This window comes from Trichomycterus rosablanca, chromosome 23 (genome assembly GCF_030014385.1).
Source record: "Trichomycterus rosablanca isolate fTriRos1 chromosome 23, fTriRos1.hap1, whole genome shotgun sequence".
NCBI classification, from domain to species: domain Eukaryota; kingdom Metazoa; phylum Chordata; class Actinopteri; order Siluriformes; family Trichomycteridae; genus Trichomycterus; species Trichomycterus rosablanca.
The window spans coordinates 19195818-19210636 of NC_086010.1; the positions used below are offsets into that span (position 1 = coordinate 19195818).

At 46.9% G+C, this 14819-nt stretch overlaps 1 protein-coding gene across 1 annotated transcript; it reads right to left on the reverse strand.

Annotated features, from left to right (window-relative positions):
- Positions 1-7639: 7639 nt before the first annotated feature.
- On the reverse strand, positions 7640-11580 carry LOC134300990 (suppressor of cytokine signaling 6). Its single transcript, XM_062985493.1, has 2 exons — positions 11464-11580; positions 7640-10407 (listed from the first exon to the last, which is right to left on the reverse strand). The coding sequence occupies exon 2, from the start codon at positions 10360-10362 to the stop codon at positions 9013-9015; it is 1350 nt and encodes a 449-aa protein (XP_062841563.1). The 5' UTR covers positions 10363-10407; positions 11464-11580; the 3' UTR covers positions 7640-9012.
- Between the last annotated feature and the right edge of the window lie 3239 nt (positions 11581-14819).

The window sequence follows — 14819 nt, forward strand, 5'->3', positions numbered from 1 at the left end:
GGATAATTGTGTGTGTTTGGGTGTGTGTGTGGATAAGTGTAGATGTATGTAAGACGGAGTTGAAGGTGTGTGTGTGTGTGTGTGTGTGTGTGAGGAAGGCTCACGGTCAACATCCCAATTCATCCCAAAGGTGTTAGGCTGAGTCTGAGCTCTGTGAGGAGCGCTGTGGTTACTCTACACTCAGCTCGTGGCGGGCGTGGCTAAAACACCTGAACTCAGCAGTTGGGGGGGGCGTGTCTTAGCACCAGTGCCAAGGGCGTAGTGCAGAAGGTGGAGTGGCTGAATAAATTGAAGTCTGTAAACTTTTGACCTTTACGGAAAACCCGGTGGTTCTGAATCTCTCGAGGTCTGTGCGTCTGTGATTTTAACCGTACGTCACGTCGACGCGGGCGAGTTTTGACACCAATAACTGTAACGAAGTGCCACGCCCGAGCCGTCCCGTCCCATCCTAAAGCTGAGCGCCGGCGCCTGTGCGGGCCCTCGCGCTGTCGCGTGTGCGCCGCGTCCCCCGGGGGAGAATCTGGAATAAGAAATGCGAGCGCTAACGATACGAAACTTGCAAATATCTCAGAAACGGCAGCGCAAATCTGAGGCGGTGTCAATTAGCCGAGGATCCAGATTTAACCTGTCAAAGCCGAATCACGGCGGCTTTTATCACCGCGCGCCGCGCCGAGTGTGGAAGGCATCATCTTTAATCACTCCCTCACCCCCTCGCTCACTCCCTCACTCCCTCACTCGCTCGTCATATCCCCTTCCCCCGTCTCTCTCTCTCTCTGTCTGTCTTTTTCCTTTTCCTGGGTAAAAATACGTCTCGCACGATGCCAACTCCCCAGACAGCCGTGTTGTTTACTGCACATTAACAAAGGAAAGAAATTCTGACACCGGCTAACGTGAGCGACGCGCCGCAAATCCTGATGCTCCCGCCGTTCTAGAAAGTAAAAGTTAGTCCAAAAGAAAAAAATAATAAATAAATATTGACTTTTTCCACCCGTCAACTCCAGCTCCTGGTTCTTCTTCTTCTCTTTTATTTCCTCTTGTATTTTTATTATTTCTTTATTTTATTATCCAGGCAGGGTTTAAAATAAACCTGCCACCGAGCGTGCCAGGCCGATCTCGCCTCTCTGACTCACAGTCCCGTCAGGCTGAAGGGTAAGACGCTGGTGAGGCGCTTTTATCGAACGATAGAATTTATTCGGTGCAAAATATCTCATCGCCTGAACCCCGTTCCTCCTTTCCGACCTTCTCACGTTTTCCGACGTTTCTTAATGATTTGGTTTGTGTCTTTATCATTTTTTCCTTTTTGATTTCAGCTGAACGGTGGATCTGACTCTCATACCAGACTTGAAGCCATTTTTACACCAGAGCATTTTTCCGTCAGGGCTTGTGACCTGCACTGAGAGTGCGCCGGCATCGGCTGAACTCCAAATTTGTCTTTTCGGACCTTTGCTTGTTTTTCAACGTTTCTTAATGCGTTCCTTTAATGCTGCTCCCGTATTTAGGGGTCCTCGTATGAGACTCTGTACAGTTTTTACTCCTGTTCCTATCCGGGCTTGTGATCTGCACCGACAAGCGCACCTCCTCCCAAAAAAACTAGGATGTTCTGCAACCCCCTGATTCTCCACCGCTCCACTGACATTAGAACCCCGATCCCTGGATCTCATTACTACGCCACTCAAGCGCTCTTGAAAGTAATCAATCGAACCATTAATGCCGAAGCGTCCAACCGACCAGGTGTAAGGGGTTCAAACCCGGGTGCACAGGCACAGCACTTCAAGAAGGGCAGCACATCTGCCCCGCTGGAACAGTGGGTGCCGCATGTCAAGTTTGATCCCTACATCAAGGAGCCGTGTCGGAGGGAGGGCGTGTCAGGAGAATATATACCCTCCTCGTACACCATTGGGGTCTCCAGCAGAGGAAGAGGAACTGGCTATGACTGAACTGGGTCTGCTCACTGGTCCTTGTACCATTTTAATGCTGGAATGTGACCAGGTTTGTGAGCTGCACTGGGCTTGGACTTTAGCAGATCACGTCCACACAGACGCCTGACCGGTCGACAGCACCAGAGATTCAGCACCTCAGATATTTTGCCGCCTGTAGCTTATAAAATAATCGGCTCTGTTGTACCTTTTAGTGAAAATGCCGACCCTGCGCCGCCGTTTTTCTCGTTTCGGAGGGACTGAACTTCCCCTCGGCTCAGATTTAAATGAAGGTGATTTGATGAAATTTCGGAGCTGAAAGGATGAAGTCTGAGACCCGGATCTCGGCGCCCGGAGCTCAGCGCTGGAGGTCCATTATGATCCCTAATTGTAGACGAAGGTTTTTTTATTATTATATTTTTTTGACGTCTCTATTGTCCGCATTAAACCGAACGAGCGGATCTGGTGAGTGAACGTGGAGCTGAAGTGGCGGCTCAGCTGCTCTTATTCTTTATAATTCGGCATAACGAGCGACATAACGAGCACCTGAGGCCGGACGTCACTCCGGCAGAATGAACGGAATTATGGAAATGGCTTTCGGAACAGGACTAATGGTTTCTGTCGCTCGGGTCTGATCCGACGCTCCTCCCGAATTCACCGGCGCGTCAGCCTGACGGTCGGCGTGGAAATTAGTACCTGGAACGTCTGAGGGGGCGCCCGAGTCCTGAACTTTAGATTCTGGGTTATAATCACCGTACAGCTCATCAGATCCTGATTCCTCATGAGCTACATCAAACAACACGAGGCAACTAACAGAGTTCCAGCAGAGGCAAATAGCAGGTGCCTGAACTACAAGAACTGTACAAAGATTAAGTGAGTGAGTGAGTAAATAAGTGAGTGGATGAATGAGTGAGTTAGTAGGTGAGTGAGTGAGTAAACGAGTGAGTGAGTGAGTATTAATGAGTGAGTGAGTGAGTGAGTGAGTGAGTGAGTGAGTTAGTGTGTGAATAAGTGAGTAAGTGTTATTAGTGAGTGAATGAGTGAGTTAATGAATGAATGAATGAATTAATAAGTGAGGTAATGATTGAGTGAGGGAGTCAGTGAATAAGTGACTGAATGAGTGAGTGAGTGAGTGAGTGAGTAGGTAAATAGTAGTTTGATATCCTGCTTTGAATGGCTCTGTCTCCACTGCAACCCTGATCAGAATGAAGCAGTTACTGAGGATGAATGAATGAATTTACACTGTAGGTCCGGTTCAGGTGTAAAAGAGTAAAACGTTGTTTCGTTTCCAGGGTTTAAACTGGCATCGTTGTCATCCTTCCCTAAACTGTTTGTTGCAAAGTTGGAAGCCTATCACTACCTCTTACATTATGAACACATGAATTTAGTCATTAGAAGAGGCGTCCACATACTTTAGTCTCTGTGATGTTTGGAAAGTTTCCGTCATGTTCAGTCCGAATCCCTTCACGCCCAGAAGTCACTCGCTGCATCTTTAATGTTAACGGCTCGTCGTGGCGACCGGAGGATTCGGCGTAATCGGTGATGGTGTCGTAATTTGGACCCCCCGCCGCCTCATACCTCCTCTCAGAACAAAGCGGGCGCGGCTCGAGCAGATTGAGGAATGAATAAATAACGCCGAGCGCTATGTCGGCGGACGCGCTCCCTGCAGATGTGTTCCGCGACAGCTGTAGGTACTTAGCCGTCATCCTCAAACAGAATTATTCGGGTTGTGCCGGCGCCGACTCCCCGGCCTCGTTATTAATGCATGGACGCCGCGCCCGCGCCCCGCACCTCCATTATTTACCAACCGGAAACGAGCTGCCGAAAATATGTGGACGCCCCTCTGAACCTCTCACTGACCGCAACGGCCAGTTTTCTGCCAGTTTAGTCATAGCCGGTTCCTCTTCCTCTGCTGGAGACCCTGATGGCGCACGAGGAGGGTATATTCTCCTGACACGCCCTCCCTCCATCGTGACCCCTTCTTATTCGGCCGTACTTCGGTGGATCGGTGCGTGAGGTCGGTCTCACACACGGAGAGTCACGCACTGATCTCCACGTTCCTCCACTTCTGTACAGGCGCCTCAGCCAAGACCCCGCCCACTTTTTGGTCCCGTCTTTTCCCACCCAGCAGACTAGTGCCTGCACTGCCCAGCCGACCTGTAGCAAAGCAGAAAGATCAGAACCTGGTCCTACACCATACACCTCCGAACAGCTCTGGGATGAATCGGAACATTGATTGTAAACCTCTTTTGGCTGAATGGGCACAAAAATTCCCACAGACACACAAAGGTGTGAGTGCAGGGCTGAACCGTATTGAACCTTCCTGATAACAGCATCATCTCAGTCGGCTCTTTGTCCACTAACGTAAACTTGGACCTGGACCGGAACCCACCAAAAATAAAAGGTTCAGAACCGGGAAGGCTGTTGGAACACCGGGGACAGTGTCCACAGTCGAGCAAGCGTCACACTGACAGGCATGAAGGCTGCTGTGTGTCCCAGTACCCCTGTGTGTGGCTGTGCCACTTTCGGACAAGGGTTCTCACTGGGCTGAGTGTGTGTGTGTGTGACAGCTGACGTTAGATATGAAGGCCTGGCTCACAGTCTACATCCCAATTCATCCCAAGATCTCCTCGACAGAACCCTCGTCAAGCTACAGCGACCATAGTGAGAAGGATCTGATTTCAAGTCCTTTCACTGAGTCCTTGTGAACCTGCTGCACCAAAAATATCCGGACAGCGTCCCGTTACCGACCCGTTTATTTATGTTCCGTTCGATTCTCTGAATAAATAAACACCCCCCCCCCCCACACACACACACACCCGTGTCCGTAGTGTCCGGGTCGTAGGCACGTCATTAAAAACTCAGACTTTTATAGCGGGACGTTATAGTGCATCTGCTCTCGGCGGGCGATCTGAGCTCCGTCGTTACGCAGCAGCGGCTCTGACATTTTCCTCCGGTGCGTCATCGTAAAGGCGCGGCTGTACGTCCACACCGCCGTACCCGCCCGGACTTTTATTACCCGCCGGTGATAAACGGAACCTCACGCCGAGCGCCAGATGCTTCGAGAGAATCATAAATCTGACGCACGTCGTTTCTGATGGATGGAGTCGCAGAGAAACACTTCCACGTGAAAACAGGTCGCGTTCGGGTTCGGGATGAATCGGGGGAACTACCGGGACGATTTATGGACTGCTTTATGGTTCCAGACGTCTCCGAACGTTTCCTAGAGCGACCGACGGGAGGAGGATCTGTACGCTGGGACGAGACGCATAGGAACGTCTCACCACGGGTTTGGAAAGTCCTTTCAGAGCATCTTTTGACAGCTGCTGACTTCTCTGTGCCCGTATAAATAAAGCCAGTTTGATTAGACTTTTCTTATTTTAAAAAGTGAACACACCGGTCAGTCGCCACGTCCAGACAGAAGATCCAAACCACAGAAAACTGGTTCCTTCTGCGAATGAAAAGCTGTTGGAACACCGGGGACAGTGTCCACAGTCGAGCAAGCTTCACACTGACAGATATAAAGGCTGCTGTGTGTCCCAGGACCCCTGTGTGTGGCCGTGACACCTTCAAAAAAGGGTTCTCACTGGGCTGAGTGTGTGTGTGTGTGACAGCTGATGTTAGATAAGAAGGCCTGGCTCACAGTCTACATCCCAATTCATCCCAAAATCGCCTCCACGTTCCTCACTCCAATGAGAAGGTTCTGATTTCGAGTCCTTTCACAGCGTCCTCATGAACCTGCTGCTCTGAAAATATCCGGACAGCGACTGCACGACTTGGCCTCCTAATTCCTCATTAGTGTGTGTCCCGGCGACTTCTCTGTGCCCATAAAAATAAGGCTAGTTTAACGTTATATCCTGGACACAATATGGTCAAAAGTATTTGGACGATTGATCCCTTTTGGAAAAGGGTTCTCACGAGGCCTTGTGTGTCTGTGACAGCTGACGTTAGATGAGAAGGCCTGGCTCACAGTCTACATCCCAATTCATCCCGAGGTCATTCCATGGGAATGAAACCAGGGCTCTGCAGCTTTCACAACACTAGACTCCACACGTTAGACCTGTCTTACCTGACCTGGCTTTGTGCCTGGGGAAAGGCCTTCCCCAAACTGTTTCCACAATGTTGGCTTGCCTGAAGCCCTGTGACGTATTGGCGCCCCGCCCGCGACCCTGACCAGGTGGATGAGAATGAAACGAGGCGGCTCAGGCTGTGATGTTCAGGTACGGATCAGCAGGGGTCCCTCAGTCTCAGACTTGTTTTGCTTCTTCGCCGGTTTTTCAGAGTTTAAACCCCCGTCACCGCAACACGCCGGTTGTGGGGGGCGGGGGTGGTATGGGTAGATGGGGGGTAGGCGCGGCGGCCACCGCTGTGCCATGAATAAATCATCAGGCCGACAGAGGAATAAATATTTGTTTTTCTGCGTTTTCGGCGCAGGAACCACGCTGTCGCCGTCCGACTTAATACGACTCGCGACTTCATACCGCACAGTAGAAAGCGTGTAGAAGCAGCAGGAGGACACGCCCACGCCGCGCCCGGTCACAAACACCACGCCGTACCAGATCTGGAGCTGATCCTCATTAAATAATACAGACAGAAGTATCGGGACGTCACTTCTGATTACTTCTATTAACAGGTGAAATAAACCAGTCATATAAAGCAAATGATACGCTTCCTACTCTGTAGCAACAGTTTAGGGAAGGCCCGTTTTTAAAGAAACTCCAGTCTTCTGCACAGAGCCCTGAGCTCAGCCTCACTCAACAGCTCTGGGATGAACCGGAACACCGACTGAAACATGAGGCTTGCAGTTCCCAGTCATACTTTGAATGAGCTAAATCCCCACAGACATACTTCAAAATCTTCTGAGAAGAGATTTCACACAGAGGTCCGCCACGCCTATTTCTAACAGTGCTTCCAACTCTGTGGCAACAGTTTAGGGAAGGACCTGTCCTGTTCCTCCGCCACTCGTTCGGGAACACGCTGTGCTCTCTGTATTCCTCCACCGCTCGTTCCGCCGCCTCCTGCTGTTCGGAACGATGGAGGAACACACTGTGCTCTCTGTATTCCTCCACCGCTCGTTCCGCCGCCTCCTGCTGTTCGGAACGATGGAGGAACACACTGTGCTGTCCGTATTCTTGCGCCGCTCGTTCCGGTGCCTCCTACTGTTCGGAATGACCGGAGTTTCTCCAGCGTGTTCCTCCGTCGTTCTAAACAGTCGTAGAATACGGAGAGCACAGCGTGTTCCTAGATTCCTTGTGAGCATATTTTTTCGGACGGCACTTCAGTCAGCGATGAAAAAAAGACAAGGAACAGAAACGAGACGACCGTCCTGCACCGAAAATAAATTCCTCCGTCACCGCTTAATTAAAAAAAATCAAGAGTTTACAAAGTGTGAGGAAATGAAACTTCAGCGATTTCGACGAGCAGCGCGTTTACGCCCACGCAAACCGAATTAATATCAGACACGGAGCGAAAAGTAGTGAAAACATCGAGGCGTCTGGATAATTATGTTCCGTACGTCGGGGGAAATAAATAGGACGCGCGCTGATTTCATTTCTCTCGTCTCTTTGCTCCGCGTTCTCGGGAATCTCATTCGCTGCCGGGCGAGAATCTCGTGAATCAGCGAAAAATCCACTCGTCTGCATTGTGAGACTTTTCAGGATGTTTTGGAGTGCGTCTGTAGGAATTTGTACACACGTTTTTTTATTGAGGAATTAAAAAACACGTTTCGTTTACTGACTTTATTCACTGTACAGATCATTAAACAATCGTCAACACAAAGTACCGTCTGTATAAAAGTGTGCTCATTACTGACCCGCTCGATTCTCCCAATAATAAATGAACCCCCATGAAACCGTCCAGCATCGGATCTTTATATAAAATCAATACGATCGGGAGAATCTATAATCGATAAAAATACTGAGAAACAGACGTTACAGAGATCCAGCATCATGTGATTTATAACCTGTGTGTGTTCTGCACGTGATCACACATACATTAGTGAAGGTCCTGGACTGGTCCTGGTCCTGGTTCAAGCCTCACTATCATCAAGTTGCCACCGTTGGGCCCCTGAGCGAGACCCTTAACCCTCAGTTGCTTGAGTTGTATTCAATGGTAATTATACGTGTCCACTAAATGTAAATGTAAATGCTTATTGAACGAACCCTCGACTGAGAAGCGCGATTCCTTTGATCTCGAATTCTAAAATGAGCCCCTGAGGTAGTTCACATGGTGTCTGATGTTTATCTTAATAAAAATCATCTCATCTTCAAATAACAGAACAGCTTTATTTATCACTAAAGCTGTACCTTAAAGATTTAACGTTTTTCAACTCGTGTATCAAATATGATACGCTTGGTGTTAGAGGGTTAAGCACATTTTTTGTAAATTTAGTAGAACCCTAGTTGTCATATATACATAAACACGTGAGGAACCCGAGCCATAAAAAGGTGCGGCCTCGTTTTGGACCAGACCACCAAAAAACAGTCGATGCATTTCAGTCGCTCGTCGCTCTAAACGATTATAACAGTTGATCATAGCTGCCGCCGAAGACGCACAACGATCCATTTGATTAATTGCTAATCCTTAAAAAAAATAGCTAGCAATGACGTTTTTTAGGTATGGTTTTGTGTACTATAGAGGCGTGACTATAGAGGAAGACGACTGCGAGACATTGGTGGACGCGGTTTCTAGACGAATCCCTAATTTAAAAGTACCTCGATTCTCACACGGTCGGTGTCCTCACGCTGCTGCTTTAGAACCTCTCCAATCTTCAAATAACAGAAGAGCTTTATTTATCACTAAGGCTGTACCTTAAATATTTAACATTTTTCTACTCATGTATCAAATATAATACGCTTGGTGTTAGAGGGTTAAGCACATTTTCCTCAGAATTTAGTAGAACCCTAGTTGTCATATATACATGTACACGTGTCATTGCTCATACAGGTTGGTGATGGATAACTGGTGCCTCCTGTGAGGCATAAAGCAAAACAAAAAGTCCAAGGGTCTGAATACTTTCCGGTACATCTGAGTAACATCAGACCGATCGAGACGACGGTAAACCACCAAACGCCGGACCACCGGACCGGACCGAGGATCAGTAGTGCTTCTCCTGCAGGTAGTCCTTCATCTTGTTGGGTAGGGGCAGGTTCTGAATCAGATCGATCCGCGTGTACTGCCTGATCAGGAACCTGCACAGGTACTGCAGAGAGCGTACCTGCATGAAGCGCGAGACCGGGCTGCTCAGCCGGACGGGGTACGTGACCGAGCCCGGCTGGCGCGACCTGGAGTAGCAGAAGGCGCCGTTCTCCGAGTCTCTGACGGACAGCTCGATCAGGTCCACGATGGACGCGTGACCTTCCACGTCGGGCTGCTCGTAGAAGCTGAAGCGCCCGTTGGAGTGCTCGATCCGGGTGTGCAGGGTCTTACTCTGAGAGCGGAAGCTCAGGCTGAGCAGGTAGCGCTCGTCCGAACTGTCGCGCACCAGGAAGGAGCCGTCCGGGAGCCGGAGGAGCTTCTCCTCCGCCTCCCAGCGCGTGATCGGGCCCCAGTACCACCCCTGCCTCGCCAGGTTCTTCAGCTCCTGCGTGAGGCTCGTCAGGATCGTCGGGCCGCCGGTCCGGACCGAATCGTACACCCCGCTTACCCCGGGGGCGAAGCTCGGGTCGAAACGGAGCTGCTGCATCACTCTGTCGTCCAGATCGGGAATGTCGAGGTTTGAAAGAGAAGGAAGAGACGGGGAAAGTTCCGGAGTGTCGAGGAGAATCCCGTTCACCGATTGGTCCATGAGAATATCCGGGGATAACACGTCCAGGGATTCGTGGTCGACGTCGATCGGAGAGGAACCGTCGATGTGTACAAAGGGGGGTGAATCGGGGTACAGTCCATCATCTAAAGGCATCATGTACGGGGCGAAGTCCTCCTCCATCGATTCCAAATTCCTCATGGACTCGTCAAAAAACCCCTCCATCTGGACGTCGAGGTCCTTCCTCAGACTCGGACCCGGCGCGTGAACCACGGCTTTGACCTTCACCTCCACGTCAATGCAGGCGTCGTCATCGCCGTCGGCGCGTCTGACAGGCCAAGGCGGCGGGCTGTACTGGTGACCCTTGGCGTCGCTGAAGCTCACGGCGTCTGCGTCTCCGGAGCCGAGCGAGTTCGACCCTCCTTTACTCTTAACTCTCTGTTTGGACGACAGTCGTCGCTTTAACGTCCCCATCAGACCTTCACCCTTCGATACCATCTTGTCGTGCCCTCTCGTACCCTCGGCCTGGGGGTCACAGGACACGTCTTTGGCGTAGCACCCTTCGAAAAGCGGGTCGTCCTGCGCCGACTCGGACCCCGGCGAAGGTTTCTGATGCATCATGGAATCATCGGCGGCGTCTCTGGCTTTGATTTTGAACGATTTTCTGAGCGTGTCGAGGTTGATCTTCTTCATCTTTGGCATGAGCGGTCATGTGACTGGAAAACGCTAATCACAGCGCGGCATCATCTGCAAAAATCAGAATAAATCAGTACTTTAGTGTCTTTAAACTTTGCGTATGTTTACATGTTTACTAATTAATAATAATTAAATGTTGAGAAGGCTTAAGAATGCACACGCAGTACAGCACAGTGGCTTAAGTCATAAACTTATAACTAAAAGTGTGTGGACACCTGACCATAAGCACATTATACATCCCATTCCAAAACTGCACTTATTAATACAGAGCTGTTTCCCGCCTCTTATGCAACAACAGTCTCCGTTCTTGTGATGTCTGCAGGAATTTGTGCCCATTCAGTCATAAGAGCTCGGCGACAAGGTCTGAATCTACTAGTGTTCATCAGGGTTGAAATCGGGGTTCTGGTAAACCCTGTCTTCATGGACCTTCCCTAAACTTTTGCCACAGTTTGGAGCAAATGATTAGTTTTATATAATTGATCGTATTCACCTGTCAGGAGTGGGTGTGGCTTAAACACCTGAACTGAACGACAAGGAGGGGCGTCCAAATACTTTTGCACATACAGAAAACCCTGTGAATATCAATAATTCTCCCAAAGGTAAACAGATGAACACATTGATCATTAATTTATTTAGATTTAAACTGTAAATTTGTCTGATCTAAATTGATCTAGCTCTCATTACATTATATTCATTCTAAACTAAAGATTAAAGAGTTTGTATTTTTGTTTTTATACTGCTGTTGTTATTATACTTTAATAAAGGGAGCGTATTAAAGTATAATAACACCTTAATAAAATAATAATAACAATAATAAGGTGAAGGAATGCTAAAGCTAACTAACCTAATCCTAACACAACCCAGCTTTGATAACTAAGTCAAACATTCCTGATAAATTCTATTTTTCCAGCGTAATATTAACTAAATATTAATTCTTTCTAAATATATATATTTAAAAAAAAAAAAACTTAAACAGATCTACAAAGCGTTAATGTAGCTTAGCTTGTCTGGCTAACATGCTAACAGCTGTCTGACATGTATAAACATGTTTATAATGAATAATTACACCTTTATACGAACACATGAACATTAAATAAAGTTAATTACCTTGTAATAAATATAAATAAGAAGCACTGTGGTCATTAATCCACTTGAAGGTATGAATAATAGAGAATAAAGCAGCGAAGTTTAATCAGATCAGGGTTCCTTTATTACACTGTGTTGTTCGGCTGCTCTCCGGGTTGCCAAATATGTCACATTCACGCTTAACCTTACAAACAGCTCTTTTATATAAAATCATCATTAATTTTATTATTATTAGTAGTAGTATTATTAGTATTATTATTATTATTATTATTATTTAATTGTAATGTTTGTATGATAAACAAACAATCCAAAAGCATTCAGGACAAATATTAAAATCCATTCGTGGAGAACAGAAAGCAGAAAGACCTGGCGTCCCTCAAACACGCTGATTGTGCTTGTGTTGATGTTTAACCTGAGATTCGAACCTGCGAGTTCCAACGTTACACCCATGCACCACTCTATTTATTCAGAATAAGGGCGAGTGAGACCAGAAAGTGTTTTTTCTCATGTTTAACACAATAATTTTTATTGTAAATCAAATTATTAACAAATCAGCTTTTATTTGTATAAATAATTTGATTTGACTTTTCACTTAAACAGTTTAGCATTTTAACTTTGTTAAGTTCTTCTCACTGTTATACACATCCAGTATCGAACCGAAGTCATTTACACAGAGAAGGAATGAAATAAAACATAAATTCATGCAGGAGATGGAAATCCATGGAGAAGAAAGCTGAAGGAGACAGGAATGATTTGTTCACCATGTCCGGAGCATCACTCACATTGATTTAGTGCTTCAGCGTGACAGGTTGTGCCCGTGGCGAGGTTGTCAGAGGTCCTGCATGAATTTCCTCAATTTTTCTACAATTCTACTAGACCAGAAGATGTGCATTATAAGCACGTCGGACCAAAAAAAAGGAGAAACGTACTGCTCGGACCATTCCTGTCCCTGCTTTCCTAAAATTAGGGTGGAAATTTCTACTGACGCTTCTCAATCTGAGAACCTTTGCAACCGCATTTCATGTGCTGTTTTAGCAGACGGGAGCAGGCGAGGCGAGGCGAGGTGTGGTGAGGTGTAGGATCCAGTGGAAGAGGAATCTTGGGGTTGGATTGGTACCTGGTGTCTGTTACCTGTACCTTTGTCATCGTAGCTCATGTCATCAATTAGTTCATTATTTTTTTCTTAACAGCTTGATCCTGGTCATGGTTGCACGATTTGTGGGGCTTAAACATTGATGTTTTGATTGCAAGAACCATGTCTGGCAAAAAATAAGCCCTGCACTAGTCCTGCACCTTAACCTTTGAGCTATAAGTGCATGATGCTGCCACCACCATGTTTCACAGTAGGAATTATGTACTAGTGATGTGCAGCGCCTGTTTTTGATAAACAGTGCTCGCCTTTCTGACCAAGGAGTTCAATTTCCGTGTCATCAGACCAGCAGCGTAAACTGGGAGCCCTTATAGACCCGGGTGTGTCTTTCCAAACTGTCCGATCCATTCCAGTCTCAGCAGGTGAATTCCAGTGAGTCTGAGTTAGTATCAAGGAGCATTAAAGCAGGAATTTTGAAAGACATTCACATGGTCATTAGGTCCATTCAGAATCCAATGCGCAGCACGATCAAGTCTGCAGAACGTCGAGGGGTGTGAATACTTTCCGAATCCACTGTATATCAGTGAGGGGTTTGAACTCGAAGCACTCGTCGTCGGTAATCAGATTCAGGGACATGCTGAGAGAAGAAAACAAGGCTACATGACTCCTCCGAGCCCCTGCAACCTCTTTAGGGCCCTTAAGGCGTCCGAGGGACTTTGCATTAATTACACCTGCAGCAGATGGAGTCCTATCGAGTCACGCCGAACATAATGAGCTGCGGAAGGTCCTGAATCTACAACGATAACGACTTTTTTAAACAATCTCTTCTCTTTTTTACAGCTCGTTTAATTCAGGGCAGGAAAACACACACCCGCCCTTTCACTCACTCACATCCAGGGTCTGTTATTAGAGCAGACAATTTATCTTTAGCACGTTTTAGAAGGTGCAAATACTCAGACCAACCTCTGGACCCGTGTTACCGCTGGGCACTCGCTCGATCAGCCGTGCCACTGTGCCACTGTGCCACCTGCAGTCCAAATACAGTTTAGATGAATGCTCCAGTGGGTTTGAAATAAAATTATATTCACTGCATCTGCAGCCGAGAAGTATTTTAGACCTGCTGTGGAAGCTCAGTGGTTAAGGTTCAGGACTAGTAATTAGAAGTGTACCAATTCATGCCCAATTACTCCCAGATTGACACTGTTGGGTTCCTGATTGAGGCCCTCAACCATTAATTACTTGAATTTTAGTTAGTTAAAATATATTTATTTTTGGATAAAATCATCTTGGATAAAAGGGCAGTGGTAGCACAGTGGTTAAGGTATCGGACTGGTGATCAGAAGGTTCCTGGTTCAAGCCCCACTGCTGCCAAGTTGCCAAAATGGTACAATGGGTGTAAAGATTAATAGAATATAATAAGTTTTATTATGATGATTCAGGTTGTCACTCCCAGGAAACAGACGCTTCTACATAGAAATAAGTAAGAAGAGACGCTTGATTGCACAGCTTTTAATAATGTTTTTTTACTGGATGCACGAAGGCAGGACAAGATATAATAGGACGGGTAAAGAAAGGGCAGGATGGGGCAGAATAAGAGACAGGATGAGACGTGGGAGCAGAAGAGCAGACAGAAGATAAAAAGGCAGGACCTGAAAGGACATGACAGAAGTGGAGAGGAAAGGTCATGAAAGGACATGACAGGAGAGAACAGGAGAGGACTGCACACCGGTGGATCGCTCTCACAGGGAGACAGAAGTACCTCAGCAGGTCTGGGTGCCAGTTTGCCGGGGACGGTGCAGAACGAGAGAGGAACACCAGAGGACTACATTCATTTATTAAGTGATATTTGGGATGAGGAGGAACACGAGGTTCATGGGTCATTAGGACATGAGGGGACACGGTGCTGTCCACTTTCTGTAGACGGTGTGATGTTAATGAGTGCTGTTACATCAGACCTGATTATCTACACACACACACACACACACACACACACACACACACACACACACACACCTTTACTCTTACTGCATCATATTTTTTGCACTAAACGAACCAATTTATTCTTATTGATGGTAATATAGATACTTATATCATATTATTATTTTATATAATTATTATATTTTCTATTATTATAATTATTATTGTTGTTTTTTATTTATTTGTTTACTTTATTTTTAAATTATATTTCCTAACTATGTTACCAAGCTTGGGCAATACGAATGTCCATATTTTGTCATGCCAATAAAGTTACGTTTGAGTTTACATACCTGTAGATTAAAAATAAATG

Excerpts from the sequence above, each read along its gene's own strand:
- LOC134300990 (XM_062985493.1), bottom strand. The coding sequence starts at position 10,362 with ATGCCAAAGATGAAGAAGATCAACCTCGACACGCTCAGAAAATCGTTC.